The sequence below is a fragment of the Tenrec ecaudatus genome, chromosome 1, assembly GCF_050624435.1.
Source record: "Tenrec ecaudatus isolate mTenEca1 chromosome 1, mTenEca1.hap1, whole genome shotgun sequence".
NCBI lineage: Eukaryota > Metazoa > Chordata > Mammalia > Afrosoricida > Tenrecidae > Tenrec > Tenrec ecaudatus.
In genome coordinates, this window is record NC_134530.1 from 46,098,461 (window position 1) to 46,125,795 (window position 27,335).

A 27,335-nucleotide genomic window follows, 5' to 3' on the forward strand; every position below is an offset into this window, starting at 1 on the left:
CCGGCCCTGCGGCTCCTCGGTCAGCTCAGACCTGGCCAGTCTGGGTCCTGCCCAAGGATGAACACCTTCAGTGGTGCGAGGTCTTTGGAGGAGCCAGGCTCTGGGGGCAAAGCCCAGCTCTACCACGTCCCTAACATGTGCACCCCACAAGCCCCTAGACCACTCTGAGCCTCCACTTCCTCGGCTGGGGCTTCACCAGGACATTGTGATGGGGGAAGAGATAGAATGGTGCTGTGGGCAGGTCCCAGCCTGGAGCCCCACCCCCACGGTAGTGGGCAGACAGTGGGTGAGGGAGAGCTTGGACAGCCAGCTCTGCTTAAACCCAAGCTCTGCCACTCACTGAATCAGTGACCTCATGCGAGTGACTTACCTCTCACTGCTTCCGTGTTCTCCTCTGTCAGCTGGGTGTGGTGAGAGTACCTCACGCCCATTGAGTCCATTCCGACGCATAGCAACCCTGTGGGTGAGGGTGGAACTGCCCCTGTGGGCTTCTGAGACTAGCTCTTGATGGGGCTAGACAGCTTTAACTTTCACTTGGAGCAGCTGGTGGTTTTGAACCGCTGACCTCGTGGTTAGCAGCCCAACTCATAACCCACTACTCCACTAGGCCTCTATGATGACAGCATAGTTGAGCAGAATGGCGCAATGGTTATGAACTGATTGCTAACCTCAAGGTTAGCGGTTCAAAACCACCAGCCGCTCCGAGGGAGAAAGTGGGGGTGTTCTGCTTCCATCAACAGTTCACCTCAGAAACCCACAGGGCAGTTCTACCCTGCCCTGTATGAGTCACCATCGACTCGATGACAGTGAGATTCTCTCCCCACACCCATTTTACAGAGTAGAACACGGAGGCAGTGAAAGGCAAGTCACTCGCACAAGGTCACTGAGTGCAGAGTAACACCAAACGTTAGCCTATCAGATTGCAAATGTTATGATCTGCATTCTGGCCTCTCTGACATTCAAGGAAGCCCACCCAGACAGGGTTTGGGGGAAGGAGAATGCCCTCACTTGGTGACAGCGTGGACTGCCTCCGAAGGCTGCCCTCCACTGGAAACTGCCCCCCAGCTACAACCCCCCCCCACCCAATTCTTTATCTCCTGTTTAGTTTTTTCAAGGATTAGAGCTCAGCTCTGTGGGTGCTGGAGCTAAGTGCTTGTCAAGTTTATGAGCTTTCAGAGATGCTTTTAGGAACAACCAGGCCTCCCCATTTTTATGAAGGCTGAGATAAGAGAGGGGTTTATGAGATTAGTGGTTTGTCATCATCCTCTGCTTTGATGTCTGTCTCTGTCTCTCTTTCGCTCGGTGTTTCTCTTTTACAGAATTAAGGCTCAGGCTGGGCGCAGCAGCCTCGGGCCCCATAAACACACTGTTCAAATAAAGGGCACATTTAGGGAAAGGTTGAAGCCCCCGTTAAAGGTGATCGTGCTGAAGTGCCCATGTCTGGGCACTTTGTCATAAAGTCTTCCAGCTATTTGCCAAAAATCACTTGTGCAAATCTCGCTGTTGGCTCGTAACTTTCAACTTTTGAACCTTTAAAACTGAGAAGGTGTGGGACTTCTGTAAGCTTTGGGGAGAGGGGTGTGTTTTATAAATCATTTTCTTCCAAAAGCTATTTATCTCTGAGAATAAAAACGGCATCAATTAGGCCTGAAGGAGCGCTACAGAGGCGCCTCTGATGGGGTAGGCGTGGTGTGTTTATGACCCAGGAATGTTCCTGGGAGACCAGTCCTGGGCTGTGGGCTCCTGGGTCGTCACACCAGAGGTGGGACCACCTGATCTGCAGGCTGTGGGCACACGTGGTCCCGGGCTAGGTGAGACCCTCAATGTCCACCCTGCTTGCTCCCAGAGGGAGTGGGCATCCCTGTACTCCCGGATCCAATTGCAGCTCACCCACCTCAGCTCCCTGACTTCATGCCTCTGCCTGGCCCGCCCACCCCTTTCATTCTTCTGTGTGATCATCATCATCTTCAGGACACCTCCGGTGTTCATACCTCTAGGACCCACCCACCCCTGGGCTGCCAGGCCCAGCACCCCTCCCTCCATCTCAGGCACCAATCGCCTTGTTTAGAAATGGACCGAGGCGTCTTCTCCTCTAGGCTGGGAGCTCTCGGGCTCAGCCCCCACCTGGTGAGGTCCTGTTCCACAGTGGTCGCCTCTGTTGGGGGTTTCACCCTCCTGAAAGTTGCTGTGAGAAGGGTCAATGAAATAAACAGACTGTGGTTGAACGTCTGAACTTCCACCAGGGCAATCCCAACGAAGAAACCCATTTTCCAGATGAGGAAACTGAGGCACATAGACAGGTTAATGAAACTTGCCTGAGGTCCATGCAGGGCCAAGATCCAAGGCCAGATGTATCATGACTCCACAGCTGGTTCCCTAACCAGGTGGAAATGCATACCCCCACAGCACCCCGTAACTTAGGTAAAGCACTCCGCCCAGCATCGTTCGTGCTTAGTAACCGGTGGTCACTGCTGTTGACAGGAGGCCATTGTTGGGTCGGGGGTGGGCTTCTCGCTTCCACACAGCAGGCCTGGGTGTGCTTCTGTCCAGCGCCCCTCCCAAGCAGCCAGCTGTCTGTCAGGGAAGGCTTACACATTTCTGTGCCGCTGAACAAATACAGCCGAGCTTCTAGACGGAGGAAGAAAGGCCTGGCAGTGCACTCTCAAGCAGCATCTACTGAAACCTCTGTGGCCTACAACCAGTTCTGGGGACACTGCAGGGCTGCGCAGCATTTCGCTCCCTTGTGCTTGGGGTCAGCGCAATGGCAGCTAACAGCAAACACACGAGCTGTCATGATTAGGTGTTCCATTCATCTCTGTGACAGAAGAGGTAGGACCAGTCACAACAGAGGCGAAGGGGCTTGTGAGCTGGGAAAGGGCATGACTTGGGGAAAACAAAGAGAGGAGGTGGGGTGGACAGTGAATTGCAGAACAGGGGTTGGGGGGAATCCTGGAGGTCAAAGGCCAAGCAACCCACTACAAGGAGAGGGCTAAGGGCACCAGGGCTCTGTGGTTATGTGGCACCCAGCCCCTTGTGACTACTCCCGCCTCATCTCCCATCTCCTCTCCTACATGCTCCACATCGCAGCCACCCTGCCCTGACTGCCACCCTCCCTGCTCCTGCACAAACAGTCTGTCCCTAACAGACTCCTATTCATTTCTCAATACCCCGTCCAAATGGCCCCGCCTCTAGAAAGCTTCCTTGATCGCCTCGCTGACCATATGCTGTTTCTTCATCTAGAATGGTCTTCAGCGCAGGCCGAGTGCCGATCACCGCACTGTGCCGATGGACATGAGATGTGCATTTGGAGCAGTCCTCTCCCATCAAGGCAACCCTAGCACATCGTGACCCTAACACAGTGGCTCAGCCCTTCAAGACAGTTCCTCGTGTGTGGTGATCCCCCAACCATAACATTATTTTCGTTGCTACTTCATCACTGTAATTTTGCTACTGTTATGAATCATCATGTAAACATCTGATATGCAGGATGTATTGGGCAACCCCTGTGAAAGGGTCATTTGCCCCGCCCCCCAAGGGGTCGCAACCCACAGGTTGAGAACCACTGCTCTAAAGGCTGGCGCAGAGTTCCTCCTTGGGGGTCTCTGCAGCTGTAAATCTTTATGGGAGAAGACTGCCTCATCTTTCTCTCAAGGGGTAGCCAGTGGATTTGAACCACTGACCTCTAGTTTAGGAGCGCATTGCCTAACCCACAGCACCGTCCAGGCTCCAACACAGGACCGGGCACAAAGTAATCATTTAACAAGGGCTAGTTCGGTTTTTTTAAGTGTGTGTCCAAGTCATTAGCAAACCCTAGTGAAACCACACCAAACCAAAACCACACTCCCGGCCATCGAGTTTATTCCAACTCACAGTGAACCTATGGGATGGGGTAGAACTGGCCTGTGGGTTCCCAAGAGTGTAACTCTTGTCGGGAGTAGAAAGCCCCCAAGACATGGCTGGTGGTCTCGAACAGCTGACCTTTTGGTTAGCAGCCCATCTCGTAACCACTGTGCCACCGTGAGCTCAGTCCCCAGTGTTCAGGAGGGCTAGGACATCGAGGCAAAAGCTGAGTGAGACCAGGGAGAGAACTCCTGCTTCCCAGGGCTGCGGACCAGGGGTGCTGCAGAGCGAGCCGGCACAGCTCTCTGCGTGTGCCTACCCGATGCTGCCTGGGAACGGCTGCACCTGGGATCGTGCCCCAAGCAACTTCCCTCGCCACCCTGGGACGCTGCAGATGGAAAGCGAACTGGAGGCCATGCTTTATCACTCAACGAGCCCCTTTCCGAATGTGAAGCTCAAGACGGCCCTGCCAGCCCCACCGTGGCCTGACCAGCAGGAAGGATGCTGTGCTGTCACTCTGCTTCTACTCTTACCGCCTGAGACCTCGGGGGCTTTTTCAGCAGCGTTTGGCTTGTGGTCAACTCAAACCCCCAGCTCTTTTTCACTCGGATGGCTGCCAAGCCACATCTTGTGCGTTTGATTTATGGCTCGGGTTAGCCGAGACCCACTCCGGATCCCCAGAAGCCGACAGAGGAGGGGATGACGGTTTCTGTACCCCAGGAGGGAGAGCCATTCCAGGACCCCCCACCCCAATTGGGAGCCTCAGTGGGAAAGTGAGCAAGCTTTCCCCCTCCCTGTTTGTGTTTCCAAGGTGGTGAACTGGGAACCAAATCTCTGATGTGCAAATGACAGGAGTGCTCAGGTGAGATTTCGTTAGCATTCGCGTCCCTGCTGCAAGCCACCAGGGCTCAGGTGAACCAGGCTGCCAGACGTAGGATTTCAGGTGACGAGGGAAAGCAGTGGTTCTGGAAAGCGCTTTGTCCGGAAAAGTCCAGGAGTGAGAAGGGCCAGCACTGAAGCCGCAGGCTCCCCAGTTTGGGAAGGCTCTGCGTTGCTCTGAGACTCAGTTTGTGATCAACCGGATAGAAGGAGGTGGCAGAGCCTGGCCTCATGGCACTGAAAGGTCCCAGGTGCTGAAGCCGACATGCCTTCCAGAGCTGAGTGGGTCCTCTCTGGCGGGGGTCATCAATGACGGGGACTAGGAGTAAGTGGGTCTCTAGAGCCCAGGGATGTCCTGCCCCGACCTCTGTCATGTTCATATATATTGTCCCTGCTCAGCAGAAATGCCACCTCTTCAGAAAGTCCTTCTGTGGGCATGCTGCTCATGGCCCTGCCCCAGCCCCGTCTGTCTCCACTACCATCACAAGTTGTGCATGCGGTTCTTATTCTTATGCCCATTGCTTCCTTCCCAGCATGCCTCTCACTGGACACACAGCTACCCAAGGACAGGGACCAAGTCTGCAGAGCTCTCTGCTGGGTCCCAGGCACCCAGCACCCAGGACTTGGCAGCATATGTAGAATGCCCAGCCCAGATTTTGGAAACATTCCATCAGACTTCAGCCACAAATTCTAGTTGTCTTCTGCAAGCTAAGGGATTAATTGTTGTTGTTGTTGTTGCTAACTGTTCCCAAGTCCCCATGTACCACCTTCTCACTGGTTGACAGTGCAAGTCCAAGTCCATCGCTGCAGCCGTTGTGTTTGTGTGAGGCTCATCGCCCGACACCCTAGCAGACACTATTCTGTTGTGATCCAGAGAGTTTTCACTGGGTCATTTTTCAAAGTTAATTGCCAGGCCTTTCTTCCTAGTCTGACTTAGCTTGGACAAATCCCTGAAACCTGTCTATGAGTGGCCCCACTGTCTTTGAATACCCACAGCCAAACTTGCAACATCAAAGTAATTGGCAAACCACCCCAGGACAGCAGACAGACAGACGGGCTGTGCATCCGCATGGTGTCATTCAGTCAGTTCAACTCGCAGCCACCTGTGCACAACAGAACAAAACACCGCCCGGTCCTGCGCCGTCCTCACGATTGTCCCTGGGCTTGAGCTCACTGTCGCAGTCACTGTGTCGGCCCATCTTGTCGAGAGACTTCCTCTAGTGTGCTGCCCCTCTACTTCGCCAAGCATGGTGTCCTTCTGCAGGGACTGCTCTCACCTGATAACATGGTCAAAGCACGTGAGGCAAAGTCTCGCCATCTTTGCCTTTGAGGAGCACTGTCTGTACTTCGTCCAAGATGGATTTGTTTGTTCTTTCTGCGGCCCACGGCACGTTCAATGTTCTTTGCCAGCACCACTGTTCAAGCGCATCAAGTCTTCTTCAGTCTTCCTGATTCGCCGTCCAGCTCTCCCTCCCTCTGAGGTCACTGCAAAGACCATGGCCATGGCCTGGCTCAGTCACCTTGGTCCTCCCGGTAACAGCCTTGTTCTTCAGCACTTTACAGAGTCGTGTGCAGCAGATTCGCCCGGTGCAACGCATCCCCTGGTTGCCGCGTCCATGAGTTTTTATTGCAACACCATACAGAACCAAAGAGAGAAGCAGATTTATTTCCATCTGCTACAAACACCGTCACTTCCCCTCCCTGGGCCTCCGTTTTCCTAGCTCTAAAATGGGCTGGGGTAGAGCGAATGAACCTTTCTCTAAATTTCTTCTTGTTCTGGAAAACTGGCTGCACAAGAAGGGGGGAGGCGTTGTAGCATTGGATCGGATTGCCCGTTGGGGGGAAAACCCAGGAGCTCTCCTATGTGTTGTCTCTGCTGGCCTGGCAAAAACTGCCCAGTACAGGCACGGGCCTAGGAGCCCACACTGAGAATGTTCCGGGCCCCCTCCTGCCTTGGGCCTGCAGAAGGCCCCTGAAAGGTGTGTGGCGGCTGCTTCCCCGGGGGGTCCAGGGGTTTGTTGCCTTAACCGACCTCACCAAGCAGGTAAAAAATTCCAGACATGTGCTCTGCTGACCGCTAATTGTGTCCTTTATTAATGACTATGGCTTTCTGGGGGCAGGTGGGAGGCAGGAGGGGGCCAGGCACAGCCGAGGGGCTCCCTCAGGTGGAGCTGATGACCACACTTCTGGATCCTGAAGAAGGGGAAGTGCTGCAGGAGGTGACCCCGAAAAGGCTGCCTCAGCTGGGGTGGGGAGGCAGTCCTCCCAGGCTCCCAGGCCCGGCAAGAGCAGCGGGCGGCCGGCCTACAGAATGACGCAGGGACTCCGGAATCTGGCAACCGGGTTCTGGAGTCTCAGCCCTGCTCTCCGAACACTCGCACCCCAGCCCCATCAGGTCCACCACCTCCAGGTGACAGAGACAGGCCCTCCAAGCTCTTCCTCAGTAAGCCCCGACGTCACCTGTCAATCCAGCAGCCAGATGTATTTCTGAGCTCATTGGCTTCCCCTCGAGCACCTCGTGGTGATTATTTAACGCTCATTTCCCCTGAATCCCGAGGAGTGCAGATAAGCTGGTCCTCCTGACTTAGGGTCTCGGTGCAGAGCCCCTGATCCTCCAAATGCCCACGTTCCCCCAAAGGAGAACCTTTACCAACCTGCTGGAGTGGTTGCCTCCACCTGGGGGTGGGTGTACTCCCCATTTTGTCCCTAGGAGAAGCCTCCACTACTGGGAGGAAGGCGTGTATAACAGTAACCCCCGCGATAGAAGAGGGGGAGCCCCCGGTGGTGCTAACGATGACCATGCCTGACTGCTCACAAAAAGCCTGGAAGTTCAAGTTCACCGAGAAGTGCCTCTGAAGAAAGACCTGGCGATCCGCTTCCACCATTTCCGCCCTTGAAACCGAAGAAGCACCGTTCCCCTTTGACACTCGGTGGGGGGGGGGGGGGTCCTATGAGTCGGAGTCCACTCAGTGCTCATGGACCCAGGGCTGAGGGAGCCACGGCTCCGAGGGGGCATGGTGAGAATGTGGCCCAGCTAGGACTTGATTAAGCAGAGGACACAGCCCATGCAGAGGCGTGGACAAGAGACGTGGTTGGAGGGGAGATCAGGGCGCTTATTGGGTATTCCTCCTGTGAGATGAGAGCCAGTGGAGAGCTCAGAGCGTGGTAGGAGCCGCGCCTGTCCTGACTGTGGCGGAGAACGGGAGGAGGTGGAACAAGCCAGAAAAATTGTCAGTGAGGGCCTCCTGCAGTCATCTGAGAGCCACCGCTCCCCTGCTCCTCTTCCTCCCCTCCCAGGGGCCGTGGAGGCTCCTCCAGGCCCACCTAGCCGATCACATGCTGTGCGACCGTGGGCAAGTCAGGCCCCTCTCTGCGTCCTGGTTTCGGTAATCGTCCAATGAAGAGTGTGGAACCAAAAAAAATCACGGAAGTTCCATGGCGTTCAGTCACCCAGAGCCCACCTTCCTCTCCAGCCTCCTCGCCCGCCTCCCCTGATCTTGAACTTCACGCTCCAGCTTCCCTGAACTATTTGGAGCTCCCTGCACACTCCACGTCTGTTCACGCCTTCATGCCTGTGCACGGTTCTCCCGCCTGCACCGCCTCTCCCACGGCCGCCCTGCCCTGGGAGAGCTCCGGTTCTTTGGCTGGCCCATTTCCTCCCCACCCCACCCCCCAGAGCACATGCACAAGCCGCCAGGGACCAGAGAACAAACAGGTCTCCAACCCCACTAGGTCTCTTGAGCGCTGTCGAGCCACGGTTTGGCTCATCTGTAAAATAGAGGGGTTCCTGGGGTCTGGGAGAGGACAGGGCAGGGGCATACTTCGCTCCCACACACAGACCTACGATGTGCTTGACACATCATCACTCTTCAGTTCTAGCCACAAGGAGAGGCCATGGGATGGGCATGGCAGGTCCCCCTGAATAGTGTGCCCACATCGGCTATGAGCCACAAGCTCAGCAGTTCCAAACCACCAGCTGCTCCCCTGGAGAAAGACAGGGCTTTCTACTGCTGCAGAGTTACAATCTCGGAAACTCACAGGGGCAGTTCGACCCTGTCCTATAGAGTCGCTATGAGCCGGCATCGACTCAGTGGCAGTGAATTTGTGCTTTTTAAAGACAATCCCCGAAGCACCCTCATGGGCTGGGGTCGTGAGGGGATTCCCGACCAGCCTTCCTGTCACCAGCCTCTCCTCCATCAGGGCCCGGTCAGCGCTGCCTACCTGCAGCCACACAGCACTTGAAAATGTCCTTAATTGCTTCACCAGAGTGGGAGTCACCCTGCAGGCAGATAATTAAAAAGTTCAGAGCTTGATTAATTGGGAGGAAATTGGAGGAATGGGGCTGCCTGCTGGGCGGGCGGGGGTTCACAGCCCCCATGGTGGGGGATCTAGGATGGCTTGAAGGGAGGCTAGCCCAAGCCTGGGCTGGGAGCCTGACCAGGTCCAGGGCCTGAGGGGGCAAGTCACCTGCCTGGGAGGGTCATGGGATTCAGTCAGTGTCTGGCTCCCTCAGGAGACTGAGCTCCACCCACTCCTACAGCACCCCTGCAGGTGTCAGGGGACCCGGTGGTCCTGAACGTTCTGGGTTTGAGGCCCAAGGGGCCATGGGCCTCTGAGTCTGCCACTGAGTTCCCAGAGCACCCACTCCATGCCCCGCAGTGAGCAAGGCAGGTGTTAATGGCTAAACCAGACATGGGGGGGGGCCTCTGCCCCAGCTCCCATTAAGGGGGGAGGCAGACAATTACAAACCTGTCATAGAGCTAAAGCCCGTGTACGCAGGGACCCAGGAGAAGCCCTGGAGCCCAGCCCTGGTACAGAGTGGCATCCCGGGAGATGGACCAAAAGTCGATTCAGGCCGGAGTTGAGCTGTGCCTCCTGAGAGGGGTTAGCCAGGCTACAGCTAGGGCAGCTTTTCCACGGAGGGACCAAGCTGAGCACAGGCCCAGAAGAGAGGCTAAGCTTCTCCTGGGAACTGGACATCACTGTTGAGGCTGGAGCCTTGAGCAGGCTGCACTCTCCGCGCGGGCACCCGGAGCCACTGAAAGGACTTGAGCAGAGGAGTGGTGGATGCGGGCTGGGGTGGCCCCTGTTGGGTCCTTGGGCAAGAGAGGCATGTTCCTACAGCTCCTGCCCTGCTCTCTGACTCCTGTCATCCTGCCAGTTGCTGGCAGGATGCCACAAAACTAGGGTCCCCGCAGGGGCAGTCAGGGGAGGCCTGGGCTTGTGGGTGGGGTGGGAAGCAGGGGTGACTGACAGCCTCTGGGTGGTCCCAATGGGAGTCACCACAGCAGGGGAATGATGGCCCTGAGGCCTTCCCTGGGGACTTAGCCTGTCTGGGCAGGGCCCCTCTCAGGGGCAGGCTGGGGATGGGGACATGGTAGACCTCGGGGGCAGGTGTTTTAGAATGTGGACTGCCGAGGTGCTCTGACCTTAAGCCTCTGAATGACTTGAAGGGACACTTCCATTCTCTGAGCCTCTGTTTCTTTGTCTGTAAAATGGGCATAATGTCACCTGTGTCACGGGGCATGGGAAGAGCGAGGTGGGGGGAAGGTGGGGGTAGTGAGTAAATGAGGTCACCAGGGTGGGAGCTCCTGGCCCAGCCTCGAGAATCATCAAGGCTCAGTGGTGAGAAGCTCCATCGGGAGCTGGCCGTCTGCTTCCAGTGAGGCTTTGCCTGTGGCACCGAGGACCGGGCACGCTGCCCAGCTGAGCCCCGGGGGACTGACTCCACTAGCTTAACCTCGGCAGCAAAAGCAGGAAGCGTGCAAAATGCAAAAGCCACTTTGCATGAGGCAAAGCCCAGAACCCACCCACCTAGCCACAAGAACACCACAAGCACAGCCCTGACATGCGCCCAGCACACGCTCCTGGAAATACGCAAATCGCGGCTTCCCGGCTCAAGGAGCCTTCGGGGCTGGGGTTGGTGGCGGAGTCAGTCTTGCCAAAAGGGCCCTGCCACCGGAAGGGGGCCCAGTAATACCATCCTCCAACAGGTCATGGCAGGAAGGGGCAAAGGGCTGCAGAGGCCACCAAGCCTCCCCACCCCATCTCTCCTCGATGGGCCTGGGATGCTTTCCTCAGTCCCAGCCAAACAGCTCTCCCTGCACTGCACCCAGGACTTCCAGGGCTCCCGAGGCAAGGAAGGGACTGGCTGTACTTGGCATGGCCGACCCTGCACGCAGCCTCTCTGCCCACGCCAGCCAGCGCTCAGACCTGGTCGAAGGAAGGCGTTGCAGTCTTCTGCTCGGTTACAGCTACCTCCCGGGCAGGACCCAGTCTCAGTGACCCATCATAGGGACTCCATAATGCAAAACTCACCAGCTCCCCAATGGACTCTGAATTCTCAAAGCCAAGGACTGTGTCTTCCTGATAACTCTCTCCCCAAAGCTCAGCCTGGGGTGAGGGGTGGGTGGAGAATGGATGAAGAAATATCCTAACAGTAAACATTGTCTAGCACTTAGGAGCCAGACCCCATTCACCATGCTTTCCCCGCAGTCACTGTCTCCCCACACACAGAAGGTCGGTATCTCCCCATTGCACAGACAAGGCCACAGACGAGGAGAAGTCCGGTAGCTTGCCTGTGGCCACACAGTTGGCAAGAGGCAGGATAGGGATTCAGACCCAGAGCCAACTGCTCAGCACATGCCCAGCTTCAGCATCATCAGACCTCCCACTCGAAATCCCAGGGGTGGAGCTGAGCTGCAGTGAGTATCTCCCCGGTGCCAGGCAGAGCCCTCTGGAAGACAGGTTCTGTCTCAGCCTCTGGGTCTGACCAAGCCGCTGATCCTCAATGGCATCAGTCAGCCCTGGGCTTGAGTTGAAGTCTCTGGGAGGAGAAGGGGGCGGAGGAGGCAGCAGATCAGCCAGGGGGGCTTCGAGGATCACCCGGTGCCAATTAGCAGCCCCACAGTGCCAGGCCCAGATGGAGCCCTGCCTCGGCCTGACTCCAGCCTCACTCGGTCAATTATCACCTATCCCCGGAGCACAGGGGGCAGCCTGGAGAAAATCTGTTTCTTGTAATGCTCCCTCCCCCAGGCCGGCTGCCATCCCTGCCCCGGGGTGCCTGGCCAAGGCCTCTAGGCGTCTGCACAAGGTGTGTACTGTCGGCTTCTTCAGGCCCCGCTTCCCAGGTTTGAGGGGGGCAGACTTTGTCCCAACCTTGCCATCCACACCCCCTCAGTGACCCGGCGAGAGGGTCTCCAGCCTCAACATGCGGCAGCTTGCTGATGTCCACCTCCCTTGGCCACAAGACCCTTGGGATCCTAAAGACTCAAGTCAAACCCCAGCTCAGCCAGTACTTAGGGCACTCACCTCCCTGGCTCTGAGCCTCAGTCTCCTCATTTGTAAAAGAAGTGTGATGATAGTACCTAGCTCACAGGGAGCCCTGTGCGTGCGTCTAGTGAGAGAGGATCCACATTAAGTACTTAGCACTAGGACTGGCGGCTGCAACACTTCACATAACTGGAAATTAGTATTGTCTTTATGGAGCCATGGTGGCTGAGTGGCTTACACATTGGGCTGCTAGCCACAAGGTCAGCAGTTCGAAACCACGAGCTGCTCCTCAGGAGAAAAATGAGGCTTCCTACTCCCATAAATAGTTAGTCTTGGAAACCCACAGGGTCCGTTCTACTCTGCCCTATGGAGTCACTATGAGTCGGAATGAACTGAATTTGGTTTGCATATCGTCCTTACACGCCAGGTGGGTAACGAGAAGAGCGGGCATCTGTCTAGCATGTTCCGTGCATTCTAAGCACTTTGTGTGTGTCCAAACAAAGTCAGCCTACTGCTGTCTTGTCGATTCTGATAACCCTGATGGTGTAGTGCTTACATGTCGGGTTGTGAACCACAGGGTCAGCAGTTCAAAACCGCCAACAGCTCTGAGGGAGAAAGACGGGGCTTTCTACTCCCATAAACGGCTACACTCTCAGAACCCCACAGGAGGCTGCTATGCGCCAGCACTGACTCGATGGCAGTGAGTTGGTTTTGAGTTCTTTCTAGGACAGCTGAACCTGCCCCAGAAGGTTCCCAAGGCTGGAGAGCGACTGCAGGCCAGTGCGACATCTCTCTCCAGGGGAGCCACTGGGGGTTTGAACTGCTGACCTTTCAGTTAGCAGTCAGGCACGTAGCCACTGTGTCACCAAGCCTCCTTTTGTGGATGAAGGGGCTGCAGGAAGTTTGTGAAGGAAATGAAAAGATAATGGAATCTCCCCACAAACTTGTTGAGGCCCCCTGTAGACAAAGTCCCTTCAAAATCACGGTCCCTTGTCCTGCAGTTGCCCACGGTCACCTTGGAAAGACAGACCTGCCTTCGTTGGGCACAAGTGGACAAGCCTGGGCTAGGTGCTAGACACGTGGAGCTCAAAGACGCAGCCCCTACGACAGGTCATCGAGTTGGGAGCATGGCAAGTGACATGTGCTCCTGCTCAGGGTGCGCTGGAGCTGACTTGCAAATGTGGATTGTGCCCGCATCTCTGCCTCCCTCCGTGTTCAGTGACCACGTGTCACTGACATTGACACCACAGCAATTGGCAAACACTACGAACTAGGGCTGTTTCTTGTTCAGACAGCTGGTTGACCAGCACATCACGGCCTGTGTCCCAGTTAAATGCTCACAGGACACTCACAGGCCAACAGAGGGATGGGCTCCCAGTGGGGTGCAAGTCCGATTGGCCTATCCCGGGAGGCAGCCCCTTTGGACAGAGCGGCCCACGAGTGTGTGAGCCTGAGGGCCCCAAGGAGTACCAGGCAGAAGAGAGGGGCACTGGGCGGGGCGTAGGAAACATGCAGCTGACCCTCTGGCTTGCCGGAGCCCCAGACAGTTCCTGAGAGGTAGAACTTCAGCTTTTAAAGCAAGAGAGTCCTGAGAAACCAGGACAAGCTGGTCCCCATAGCGGACAAGCCCCTGGAAGGTCCGTGAGGAGAGGAAATGACAGGTTGGGGCCGAGGAGAGGAAATCACCTGACAAACCGAGATGAAGACTGGGGCCCCCAACTTGGCATTTGCTTACTTAAGTGTTTTCTCGGCCATGTTCTCATCCATTTCTCACGGTACCCTGCAAGGGGCATGTGTGTTCACCCCCAGGTGTGCCCTGGGTACCTGGAATGTCCTACCCCCTTGCTCGGGGCGGGGGGCGGGCAGTAAGAGGCACATAGGTTTCCGGTGCAGGGAAGGGGGCTACACGGAGGTTTGTAGCCTGCTTTCCAGCACAGGGAGCCCCGACTTACGACTGCTCGAAATAGGGCACACAGCATTAGGTACCATCTGGGTGTTTTGGGTGTGTGTTGTGTTTTGTTTGGATCCGTTGTACATTTTATCACCAATAATTCACCAATGTCACCAATATGACAGCAGCCAATCTGTTGATGGTGGCATTCCCAGGTGTCCACTCAGAGATCTCGAAAGATGCTGAGAATAAAAGGCACCAATAATGGAAACTTACTGCTTCCCTAACCTAGTGGCAGGTGCCGTCGCGTCACGTCCAGCTCACAGCGGCCCTGCCCAGCCCCTCACCCTCCTCGCTACCGGTGCTGAGCTCGAGCCATGGTTGCAGCCACTGTGTCCACCCAGCTCTCTGAGGGTCTTCCTCTGTGCCGATGCCCCTCGACTCTAGCAAGGGACGTGTGGCAATGAAACCCGAGACACTCCCACAAAGGGTGCTCCACTTCCATTGAACACAACTTAGTCGTAGGTCGGAGGCGCCGTGTCTAAGTACAGGGGGCAGTGGAAACAAACGGAACCGGGACACTCGAGTGGCCAGGGAGGTGGCATTCCATCTGGGGCCCATGGGTTGACCAGGAGCATTCCAGGCCCAGTGTGCAACATGGCCAAAGGCCCTGAATCACAAGCAGGCTGCGGGCCAGTGGGTTTGGCAGAGGCCCCAGGGGCAAGAGCGTAGTGCATGAGGGGCGGGTGTGGCAGGGGAGCGTCTGGGCTAACCTCACAGACCCAGTGGTCCCGGGGTGGTTGTCTGCTTGCTCCTGTCAAGTCGGCTCCAACTCACGGTGATCCCAGGCACCACATTCTCCAAGCACGTCTGGTCCATCATGGTAGCCACTGTGCCAGCCTACCTCCTCAAGCTCTTTCTCCAGCAAGCTGTCTCTCCTGGCGACACGGCTCTGGACAAGGACCCACAGGGTTTTCAGGGGCGCAGATCACCAGCCCTTTCTTCCTTGGCGCTGTGGCCTTTTGCCATTCCTTTGAATTCAACTCCTGGACACCCCTCGTGTGCAGAAAAGACTGCGACCTTTCAGAGCACGTCACCGGGCCTATCCCCGGGCGCTTCTGGGTGGGTCCGGACTGTCAACCTTTAGGCTGGTGTCTTCTCAGTCATGTTCCCAGCCATTTCTCACAATACCCAGCAGCCTGTTTCTTGGTCGGTCTTGAGCTGGAAGCTCTCCTGAAACCTGGACACGTGGGGCGACCCAGCATCAATGCCTCATGCCAGCCACCACAGCACAGCAAACTGGCAGGCAGCGCAGACCCAGGCGTGGGCCCATTGTGTTGGTTTGGGTGTCAGTCCACCTCCTGGAAGGTTCCCCCCCTTCTCACTGACCTCTAACTTACCCACCAGGATGTCCACTCTCCAGCAACCGCTCTTTCCTGATGACGCACATCCAACATTCGAGAGCCAAAGTCTCACCATCCCTGTTTCTAAGGGGCGTCCTGGGTGCATTCCCTCCCGGAGAGATTTGCATGTCCGTTTGGCAGTCCGTGGTGTGTGGTGTAGGCAGTGGTCTCCGCCGTCAGTTCTGCTGGCGTCAGTTCTCTTTCACGGCCCAGCTTTTGCGTGCATACGAGACCATCGTGGCTTGGGTCAGACACACTTTAGCCATTGAAGTGGCATCTTGGCTGAGACATCATTCACCTCAAAGCCGGCAGTTTGAAACCACCAGCCGCTCCGAGGGAGAAACACGAGGCTTTCTACCCCCGTGAAGAGCTGCAGCTACAGAAACCCACAGGAGCAGTTCTTCCCTGTCCTCGAGGGTCGCCGTGAGTCAGAATCGACTCGATGGCAGTGAGTTTAGAGTGGACTCTCTGCTGTGTTTGTGCGTGGGCAGGGGTGGGGCGTGTGCCACTCATTGTGGGGTGTTAGCTGCCCGCCTCCTCTTGACCCATAGGGTCGCTCTGAGTCAGAATTGACTAGCTGGCAGTGAACAAGTAATTGAGCCATCCACCTATTGAAAGTGTGCAGTCAAATGACTCTGGGTACATTCCAAGATGGACAACTATCACCCCAGTTGATTTCAGAATATCCCATCACCCTAACCAAAAGTGAACCCCACATCTGTCAGGAATCACTCCCCACACCCTCCCTCTCCAGCCTCTAGATTAGCCGATTCTGGACATCCGTTGATGTGGATGGAGCCTCTGCTGTCGGGCCCCTCCCAGGTGCCCTCATGACATCTAGGACCAGCCGAGGCTCCTGGCTCTGCGTGAAGGGTCTTTGTTCCTTGTGGCTGGTGAGCAGGCCTTTGTGTGCACTGTGGATTGCTCAGGGCCACCTAGCAAGGCTTTCGCTTTAAAGATGGGTCGGGGACACCCGGGGAATGCAAAGGGCTAAGGCGTGGGTAGGAGGCAGCTTCTGGATGCTGCAGGAGTTGAGGGGCCAGAGGAGGCGCAGGCAGTCCCTGGGGTCTGGGTACAGAGCGATGCCACCTCCTGAGCCAGAGACGACAGGTTTTCATCAAGCACAATGCCAGGAGACATGGGCAAGATGGAACACCCAGGGGGTGGGCTGGAGGGGGGGGCGACTTCAGAGCAAACGAGGAGAGGCTTCTAGAAGTATCACTCTGGAGCTTTGAAGAGAGAGTGAGCCAGGGTGTGGTGAGGCCAGGATAGCCAGGAAGGAGGGCCAGATGGAGAGGCTGGCTCCGTGCGGAGGAGAGATGGGGCAGCCACCCCTTAGAGGGTGCATGGGGTGCCGGCAGGTGGGTGACGCCTGCTGAGCTGGGCAGGCTCTTGCCTGAGAGTGAGCTGAGAGGATCATTGCCCTGGGGCCAAACCTTTTGGCATTTGGCTAATCCTGGGCCCTCACAGAAGCCCTGTGCCCCCATCCCACAAAAGAAGAAACTAAGTCTCAGAAAGGTGAACCACTTGACCAAAGCCCCTGCCTGCATGGCTTGGCTGCCCTAGGAGCCCTGGACAGTGCCAAGTGGTGGGGCAGCTCCTTTGCCCAGCCTGCAAGGCAAAGGCCGGTGCTTAGGAAGGTGGGAGTGGGAGGGCAGGAGCACACAGAGGCCCAGAGCCAGTGTGACGGGGCAGGACTGCCAACCCCTGCCCGCTGATGCTCAGGGACTGCCGGCGCTCAGTCCCTTTCAGACAATGTACTCATGCATGGTGGATGGAGGGGGCCACTAGGGCCCAGCTTCAGCTCCGCCATTGTGAGCCCCATATCCTTGGGAAGCAACTGCACCCCTCTTGGCTTTTGCTGTGCATCTGAAAACGGCAGTGGTAGGCTTACCTCCACCCTCAGGCTGGGGGAGGCTTCCGGGAAACAACGTTCCTAAAGCCATTGTCCTCTGGATGCTTGGGAGCACCGACTTCCTGGCCAGACAGTGGGGTCACAACTCCCTGAAAAGCACTTGTGGAATTACCCTGGTGGCCCGAGCCAGGTCAGTGTGGCCAGGGCCTGTCATTCTCCTCACCAGGTAGCTTCTTCAGGCCTGGGCCTGGCCAGGGATCCTCCAGGGTGCTGCTGTTGATTAGGATGGCTGCCGTGTTGGCTTACCCACCTTCCCGAAGTTCACACTGCCAGCAGGCATGTACAGCATTTCCCGCCCTCCCAGGGAGGCACTTGGCTTTTCAGGGATCCAAGGAATGGCCTCTGGCTTATTTATTGGGCACCTACTGTATACACTAATGGAGCCCTGGTGGCATAGCGGGTTACACGTTAGGCTGCTAACCACAAAGTCATCCATGCAAATCCACCGGCCACTTCTCCGGAGAAAGAGGAGGCTCTGCCACAGTCAAGGTTTATAGTCTCAGAAGCCCCAAAGGGACCATGCTACTCTGACCTAACAGGCCACTATGAGTTCAAATACCCTCCTCGACAGCAAGACTATCTATAGTGGTCCCTGCAAACCCAACAACTGCACCCCCAGCCCTTCCCAGTCCTGGGCCAGGCTCTGTGCGCACCGCACCGCTGTCCACACAGCCACTTTATGGGGCAGATACGGCCCAGAGAGGTCTGGCAACTTGTCCAAGGTGAGCCAGAAAAAAAGAGGTAACCAGATAATGGCTCGGCGCTGCCAGGAGTTGTTCCGAGCATCGTACCTGACTTAACCAATGCTCTCAGCAGGAGATGCTGCGTCTCCATTTTACACCCGAGGAGACAAGTTCAGTGCCTTGCCCAAGGGCACTCTGCTCTGAAGTGGTAGAGTGGGTTTGCTGGGTGACCTATGCACAGAACCCCTGTGCTTCATTGCCTTTGCCTCACTTTGATTTAGTAGAATTTCTGAAGCACCTGCCAGATCCGGTGCTACGGGACAGGGATGCAGCTGTGAGTCTGACAGGGCATCGATTCTGGGGGGCTCAGCACACAGCCAGGAGGCCCTTGGTGAATAATGACGGCAGAGGGTGGAACGCACTCACCCCGAGTGATGGAAGCAGGGAAGAGGGTCTGAGGGAAGCAGGGAAGAGCTGGTTGGAGGTTAGAGGGAAGATGTTTGTTGAAAACTTGTGGCTGGAAAAAAAGTGAATTCAAGAAATATATGCTCCCTGCGTGGAGTTCCTGTGGGGTACAAATGGTTACTGTGCTTGGCTGCAACCCCTAGAAGGTGGAGGTGGAAGTCTACCCAGAGGCACCTCAGAAGAAAGGTCTGGCAACCTGCTTCTTTTTCAAATCAGTCCCTGGAAAGCCCTAGAGAGCACAGTTATATTCTGCCCCATGCGGTCTTGGCATAAGTCAGAGTGAGTGGCTACTGGTTATGTTCCCCAATTAATAGGAGGAAACGGATGCTCAGAGAGGGTGAGTCACTTGCTAAAGATCACACAGCACTCTCGTATGGGATGTATGGCCGATGACCTGGCCAGGTTTTATCCCAAGGGGATTGGCCCTTTGTCTTCTCCACCATCCTCATGAGCCCCCCAGGCATCTCAGCAGAGCTGGAACCGAATCATAAACGCCACAAAGTGAAAGAAGAAACAGGCCAATAGAGAGGCCCTTAGTCTCCTGTTTCCCAGCCTAGGGCCAGCGGGAAAGGGATGGTGGACTTGAATGCACACCCACAGAGGCTGTTGCGTCTTTAGAAACCCATGCCCCAAGGTGCAGGCCCCCAGAACAGAGAAGGCCACAGCCCATGCACTCAGAGAGCCCAGCTCTCCACTCAGCTTGCTGCAAACACTGCCCTCTTCAGGCCTGCCCTAGTACTGCCAAGCCAGAACCCAACCCTGCCATCCCATCGATTCCGACTCACAGCGCCCCTACAGGACAAGGTAGAACTGCCCCTGTGGGTTTCTGAGACTGCACCTCTGTGGGAGTAGAAATCCTCCTTTCTCCCCTCGAGTGGCTGGCAGTGTCAAACTGCTGACTCTGGGGTTACAGCCCAGCGTGTAACCCACTATGCCACCAGGGATCCTCCGACCCTGGCACTGCAACCCTTGTTTTAATTGATTTACTGATATGATTAAGTGCTCGGCTACTGATAAAACAGTGATTGGGACCCACCAGCTGCTCTGCAGGAGAGGCACAGTGACCTGCTTCTGCAGAAGTTTAAAGCCTGGGAAACCCTGGGGGGCAGTTCTACTCTGTTCTGTAGGGTCCAGAAGAGTCACTGTGGGTGTGTTGAGAACTGCTACTAGGAACCCCAGTGGCTCCTTGGTTAAATGTCCTGATACTGACAAGTTGGCAGTTCAAACCCAGTAGCTGCTCCCTGGGAGAAAGACGTGGCAGATGACAGCCTGGGAAACCCTCTGGGTCAGTTTCACTTCGTCCCATAGACTCACTGTGAGTTTTCTAAGCAGCCACACGCACTGGGCAATTGGAGTGTACACGGCCTCGTGTGTGGGACTGAACATCAAGTCAATTCCGACTCATAGCGACCCTATAGGACAGGGTAGAACTGTCCCTGTGGGTTTCCAAGACTTCTTGGAAATAGAGAGCCTCGTCCTTCTCCCACAGAGTGGCTAGTGGTTTTGAACTTCTGACTTTGGACTTAGCAGTCCAGTGCATAACTACTACACCACCGGGGCTCCTTGAATGGTCCTGGAGAAGTGGGCCTTGGAATCATGGTTTTACAAACTAGGAAGCCAAGTCATTTGTCTAAGGCTGCCCAGCTAGTAGACAGCCAGACAGGGACTCCCAGCGGCATCTGTCTGCGTGCAGTGTTGTCCTCGGCTTTGCCGCATCTCCTCTCTGCACCCCTTGCAGCCCTGTCTTCTGTAAGGCAATTACCTCGACTGTCAGGCACTCGGGCCCCCGCACGCGGCCAGTAGTAAATGAACAAGGGCCCATGGGTTCTGCCCAAACCTCCTCAGCTGCCCTCCTGACTACAGCAGGCTTGCTCCTGGAAGCTGAGGCACAGACAAGCCGGGGTGGGTGAGGACAGTTGCTAGTGGACCGAGTGGGGCCCAGGGACCACTTCCAGGACAAAAATCTTGGGATGATGGGCCTTCCAGGCACAGCTAGGTCTGTACCATGTGAGCCTAGAAGCCCCAGGATGCTATGGGGCTCCTCCATGAGGTTGCCCCCAGCTTCAGGGTCTCTCTGCATGGCTGCAGGTTTGCCCCTGAGGCTGTGTGGTCCCTCCGGGAGGCTGGGCAGGCTCTCTATGCCTGTGGCCTCTCTGAGCCTCCATGTGATTTCCCTGGTGACCCTCTTTGTCTTCTCTGCCAGGTTGTCCATCTGGAACCTTCAAGGCCAACCAGGGGGACGAGGCCTGCACCCACTGCCCCATCAATAGCCGGACCACTTCAGAGGGGGCCACCAACTGCGTCTGCCGCAACGGCTACTACAGGGCAGACCTGGACCCCCTGGACATGCCCTGCACAAGTAGGTCCCGAGCGCCTGAGGGCCACGCCTAGCCACCTGGTTAGCGCTAGCCTTCCTGAGCGCAGAGCAGCCAACTAGCCACCTAGTGGGAAGGGGAACGCGAACAAGTCAGAAAAGGATCATTCTGGGGCAGCCATGCAGCTAATTCACAGGCACCATGGAGCTGACATCTGGCTCCCTTCCCCCTTGTGCTGAGCACACGGAGGAGAAAGTCAAGGTCTTGATTCCCAAAGGGGCAGTGGGGGTGGTGGGGGGAGGCTTGGCAGAAGACCATTCCCAGGCTCCCAGGTGGCATCTACGCAGAAAAGACAGCCCCATGTTCCTAACCTGGCAGCCACTGGCTGAATCCCAGGCCAGGCTTCTCTGAAAAAGGCATTGTTGCCCTGCCTCGTCGGGAAGGCATCCAGCCACCGGTCACAGGCAGCTGAGCCCAGTGGCTGAAACCATAAAGGTGTGTGTTTTACACATGAAAGGAGCGCAAAGGTGGGCAATGATGGGATAGTGGGCTAGAGGCCCTCAGACCTGGCCCTCTGTGCTGTCTGTTCAGCGCTCCCTCCTGGTCCAACGCGGCTAGGCAGCGGAAAGGAAGACAACTGTCCTGCTGCAGCTGTCTGTCTCCCTCGTAAGAAACTAGCCCAGTCCACGCCTCACACTATGCTCGTCTCTCCCTCCGTGCTCAGCACTGACAGCAGCCTGGCAGGTGTCGTCTTTTAGCCAGGCCAATTGCCACCCTGAGTCCATCCAGGGTCTGTTAGGAGGAAGAAGTGGAAACGCATTGGAGGCAAACAAAATCTCCCACCGAAAGATAATCCCCACTAAGGGGTTGCCGTTGAGGGCAAAAGGCTAAGCAGAGGTCCGTGAGGCGGTGAGTTATATTCTAGAACTCTCTCTCGCTGGTGGATAGAGGAGAGGAAGGATTGGGAAAAGAAGCCTTTAAGGGGAGATCTGGGCTGGAGCCAGGGCCGTGGGCCCAGCTGGCCCAGGGAACAGTGCCCCCACTAACCAGCCCCTGTCCCCCCTCCCAGCCATCCCCTCCGCACCGCAGGCCGTCATCTCCAGCGTCAACGAGACCTCACTCATGCTAGAGTGGACGCCACCCCGGGACTCGGGGGGGCGTGAGGACCTCGTCTACAACATCATCTGCAAGAGCTGTGGCTCAGGCCGGGGGGCCTGCACGCGCTGTGGGGACAACGTGCAGTATGCCCCACGCCAGCTGGGCCTGACGGAGCCCCGCATCTACATCAGCGACCTGCTGGCCCACACCCAGTACACCTTCGAGATCCAGGCCGTGAACGGCGTCACCGACCAGAGCCCCTTCTCACCGCAGTTTGCCTCCGTGAACATCACCACCAACCAAGCAGGTGAGCATATCAAGTGCAGCTGGGCGATGAGGCGGGGAGGTGGGGGAGTGCCCTGTCATGCTGTGCCAAATGGGTATCCTGCCAGCGCTCGTTAAAGACTCCCCAGTCAAAGGCTTTTCCTGTGATTCAGCCACCTGGGCGAGTCAGTGTTACCTCTCCATTATCGCCGCATTTAGAATAATTTCAGCTGCTTTTTGAGTCCGTATTAAGGTACAAGTTAAGCTGCCATGACAAAAAGACCCCAGTGTTCAGTGGCTCAGAACTGCAGTCCCCTCTCAGCCTACGGTCCAAGGAGCCCCTGGGTGATGTGAGAGGTCAGTGTGCTCGGATGGGAACTGAAAGGTCAGAGGTTGAAGTCCCCCCGACAGGGACTCAGGAGAAAAGCATGGTGGTGAAAACCCAGTCGCTGGAGACCCTGGGGAGCACGGCTCTGCGCCGACACCTGTGGGGTCTGCCGTGAGTCAAAATTAACTCAACAGCACCTGCTTCCATCTGGGCTCTGTAACAGACCTGCAGTGAGCAGGGCAGCTCTGGCCCAGGTAGAGGCTTGGGGAGCCCCAACTTTCCATTGTTGCCCTCACACCCTGCTTCTGGTGGGCTTCAGGAAGCGGGGCAGTGGGCACAACTGGGCCCTAACAAAGTGGGGATGGGGAACACAGGGTGGTGATCATGGACTAAGCGATGGAGACAGGATCATCCCCCATCACTTCGGTCTGCCTTCCAAGGGAGGCTGGAACTGTCAGCTCTCGCTGGCCAGCCATATGCCTATCTGGAGCACTCAGTCAGTTGTGAACAGAAAGGTCAGCAGTTCAAACCACCCAGCAGCTCTGAGGGAGAAAGGCCTGGCAATCTGTCCTCCTAAAGATTATAGCCCAGAAAACCCCACGGGACAGTTCTGCTCTGTCACGTGAATCGGAGTGGACTCAGTGCCGCCAACCCGACAGCAAAGCCTCCATCACATAGAGACCAGCAGGCACGTTTCAGTGGGCATCCAACAATGTTCACAAGGGCTTTGGGCCTCAACCTGCTCTGGACTAACTCTGCCAACGGCTTCTCCGCTGCTCACCCAGAACCACCCGCCTGTGAGCCCGTGCCTCCCGCCCCTCCTTCCTCCCTCACAACACACCGCCTCCAAGGAGTGGCTGCACAATGCAGGTCTCCTTCACCCACTTCAGATGGGCTCCCGGCCCCACCTTTCCCCCAGATGGCTGTCCTTGAGATCACCAGAGACCCTTAGGTCATCAGGTCCAGGACACACTTCCCAGAAGCCCCAGCCATCAGCCCCACAATCGGCCTCTCCTTCCTGCTTAAAACGGCTATCTTATATGGGCCACACTGGGCTGCCTGCATCTATAGACAGCTCCAGCTGACCACCTCCAGCCCCACCTGCCCGGTCTCCTGCTGGAAACCCTCAGCCCTCAGCCCCGCCTCCTCGCCCTGCGCATCTGTTCCACACCGGCGTCAGCTTGTATCCACCAGCCTGGACCTCCCTCTAGACGCCAGGCATGCAGCTAATGTCTACCCATTTGGGTAGTCCGCAGGCCTCTAAGGCCTAATCTCAATCTTTGTTCACGCTCCGTGCCAAAATAAAATAAAGCCTGTTCTCCCTCAGTCTTGTCCACCTCAGTCAACTCTCCCACCATCCATCAATGCAGGGCAGAGGCCCAGGAGCCTCCTCCCACCCATGTCTACTCAGTCATCCACCAGGAGAACCAAATCCGCTACCATCAAGTCCATGGCCACTCAGAGCAAAGCTATGCAGGACTTCTAGTAACAGACAGTCTCAGAGCAACTGATGGGCTTGAACCAACAACCTTGCAGTTAGCAGCCCCATGTCTAGCCCACAGGGCCACCAAGGCTCTTTATTCCAAGATCTTTGATTTCACACCCTTGATGACTCCCCGGTAGCCGCTCCCCGGCAGCTGCTCCCAGGAGGCCTGGGTTCCACCGCCAGCCACTGCCCCTCACGTGTGGCCAGCACTTTTCTGTCAGTGGTGGCTCCCGAGGTTCAGCTGAACTGCCAGATGAAGCGGCACTAGGAAGCGAGGCCCACAGATCCACTTTAAACCATCAGCTGCAGACGGGTCACAGGGCATCTGCCACATACCCGACTCTTTGGCCTCCCTATTGTCTCTGTCCTTTAATCCCTCCCGTCCTTCTTCAAGATGTTGCTCAAAAATGATTTTTTTTTAAAAAGATGTTGCTCAAAGGTTAATCTGGCCATGTCACTCTCCCCTCCCGCCTCCTGTGACTCAGTCTGCGAGGTCCCTTGCAGTGAAGGCCCGGCCCAGCTCTGCGGAACTGGCTGCACTGCCCCGGCCCCAGCTCCCTGGCACGCAAGCCCTTCTCGCCCCAGGCTCTTTGCACTTGCTGCACTCACACAGCCAGACTTCACACGAACGATCCTGACCCTCTACCAGCTCCTCCAGGCAGCATTCAGCCTCCCCAGCTGGGCCAACCCCAACCTCTGTTCTGTGGTTCCAGTATCCAACCCTGGAGGAATGCTCATTGCCTGGATAAAGCAGACCAGGGGAGCCACTATGGATCAGGGTAACGCTAGGCCTCACTACATCCTGTGCATGAATGACCTTGAACCTCCACCTAGGCAAGTTTTCCGGGACCTCAGGGTACCTATGAGTAGAAGATCTTGAACTTGGCCCTGGGAATATGTTCCTCAGTTTGCTCCACAGTCCCTGCTGAGTCCTTGCTGTGGGCAAGGTCTGGACCCTGCTAAGGAAGGCCAAGGCCCCAAGAGAGAAAGCAGGCGAACTACCCAGCCTTCTCTTTCTGATACAAAGTGGGGTTCGTGGAAGGTGTAGGGGGTGCAGGGGATTCCTTCCAACCAGACAGGTCCAGGAAGGCTTCCTGGAGGAGGTAGGGTTTGCGCTGCCTTTTGAAGGGCCAATGTAATTTTGAAGAGAGGAATAGAAAGAAATGGAATTCCTCCAAGTGGGAGGGGCGTGGGAGGATGTGGAGAGCGCCATGGGAGGGAGAACACCTGCACCTGGCTGAGGTTGCTCTCCATGCTCACCTCGCTCCCTGAGAAGGAGGTCCTCGTGTCTCCATGCCATAGAGGGCGCTCAGAGAAGTTGAGCCACAGACCCGGGAAGGGGGAGGGGCAGGACTGGTCTAGGTGTAATGGACCAGTCTGCGGTCTGTGTGTGGTTGGGTGTGGCTGGCCATGTGCAGGCCAGCATTAGTGCACACATCCGTGGGCTTGGATGGGTGTGGAGGTCAGAGGCCCAGGCACAAGCGCACCTAAGAGAGGTAAGTAGAAACTGCTCAGGGGTGCCAGGGCATGTGCCATCCCTGCAGTCCTTTAGGCCTGCCTCCGGGCCTGTGTGTGTGTGTGTGTGTGTGTGTGTGTGTGTGTGTGTGCGCGCGCGCGCGCGCTGGAGTCCGAGTCTGTGTGTCCGAGCCTGCCTGTGTACATGTGGCTGTGTGCAAGGGAGGGAGCGGTGGGATTTTGCAGGTGAAGCTTCAGGACCTCTGTGAGTGTATGTGGGGGCGGGGAGGGGGTGTGCATGGCACCTCACTCCAAGTACGATGATGACAGGTCTGAGCTGACTGGAGGCCAAAGCCAGCAGCGGGTGGTGAAGACGCCTCGCAAATTAAAGAGGCCTCCACTGTGAGGCTGCAGCTCTGAGCTGGGGAAGCCAGAGTCCCCGTGGGGTGGAGGTGGAGCATCAATCCCCCAGGACCCAGGGAGTCCTTTCCCTAACTGGGGGGTGGGGGTGCCTGCTGCCAGCTGGGAGTCCCAAGGGGAAAGTTGCCTGCTCTGGGGACTGCAAGGAGCTCCTGGTGATGTCTGGGAGTGGAGACACACGGTGGAGGGGCGGGGCTTCCAGAGGGCTGAGTTCGGGGAGCGCTTGGAATGGAAAGGCAGAGTGAAGGCTGTGCTGGAAACAGGGCACCGGGGCTTGAAGCACAGCGTTGCCAGGTATTTGCTCCGGGCCTTAGTGTACTATCAGCCAGCCCACCTGCCTCATGCAGTTGTTGTTGGTTGAATTGGTTCAGATGTTTAGAGACCCTGTGTCCAACAGAACTGGGGGTCCTACGCCAGCCTCACAACTGTGCGTATGTCTGAGCCCATTGTTGCAGCCCCCGTGTCGGGCCATCTGGTTGAGGATCTTCCTCTTTCACACTGCCCCTCCACCTTTTCAAGCATGATGTCCTCCTCCAGGGACTGGTCTCTCCTGATCACATGTCTAAGGATGTATCAGCCTCACCTCTAAGGGGAATTCTGACTACTTCTTCCAAGACGGATGTCTTTGTTCTTTTGAAATCCAGCCTACATTCAATATCCTTTAGCAGCTCCAAAGCTCAACTTCATCAATTCTTCCTTGGTCTTCCTTATTCGATGCTCAACTTTCACATTCAGATGAGGCCATTAAAAATACCACGGCCTCGGTCAGGCACATCTTAGTCCTCAGAGTATCCTCCTCGCTTTTCAACACTTTAAAGAGATCTTGTGCAGCAGGATGTCCCCAACGTACCGTTTGATCTCTGAACGGCTGCTTTCATGAGCATTGATCCAAGCAAGACAAAAATCCTTGACAACTTCAATCTTTTCTCTGCTTATCACGATGTCGCCTACTGGTCCAGTTGTGAGGATTTGGGTCTTCTTTACATCAGGTTGTAATCCATACCGGAGGCTGCAATCCTCACTCCACAAGTCCTCGCTTGCAGCACGCCAGGTTGTGTCATCTGCATCTCGAACGTTGCTAATAAGCCTCCCTCCAATCCTGATGCTGCATTCTTCTTCATAAAATCTGCTCAACCCGACTCATAGTAATCCTCTATGCAGTTTCCAAGACTGCAAACCTTTATGGAAGCAGACACCCTCATCTTTCTCCTGCAGGGCGACTGTGGACTTGAACTTTTGACCAAGGCCTATCCGAGAGCGTCACCAGGGCTCCCTCACAGCCACCAGATGCTTTGTGGCAAAATTGCTCCGTTCCAGCAGCTAGCAAGCACAGCGACAAATGTGTATATTTTCCACTCACGATGCATGAGTGAGTCTAGCCGGGGTACCGATCATTTCGGCCGGACTCTCTGTGCTGGGCAGACTCCAGAATGTGGATTAGGTTCAGTCTGACACTGTGTCCACTTATTGTCCCTAGGCCAGCAGCTACCCCGGCTTGTTTCTCTCTTGCTGGATGGCAGCAGCCCAAGTGGCCAAGCCGCGCCATGCCAGCACCGTGGTCTGGGCCGTCGCCTGGGCCAAAGCAAGTCCCATGGCCAAGCCAACACAGTGCTCTGCCCAC

General features: G+C 56.4%; 1 protein-coding gene across 2 annotated transcripts in view; it reads left to right on the plus strand.

Moving 5' to 3' along the window:
- The window catches only part of EPHB2 (EPH receptor B2), a 141,469-nt gene that overhangs the window by 70,059 nt on the left and 44,075 nt on the right, over positions 1-27,335 (plus strand). For both annotated transcript variants that reach the window (XM_075552083.1, XM_075552091.1), the window contains exons 3-4: positions 20,552-20,707; positions 21,733-22,068. In XM_075552083.1, coding sequence (XP_075408198.1) covers positions 20,552-20,707; positions 21,733-22,068 — 492 coding nt within the window. The remainder of the gene's footprint in view (positions 1-20,551; positions 20,708-21,732; positions 22,069-27,335) is intronic.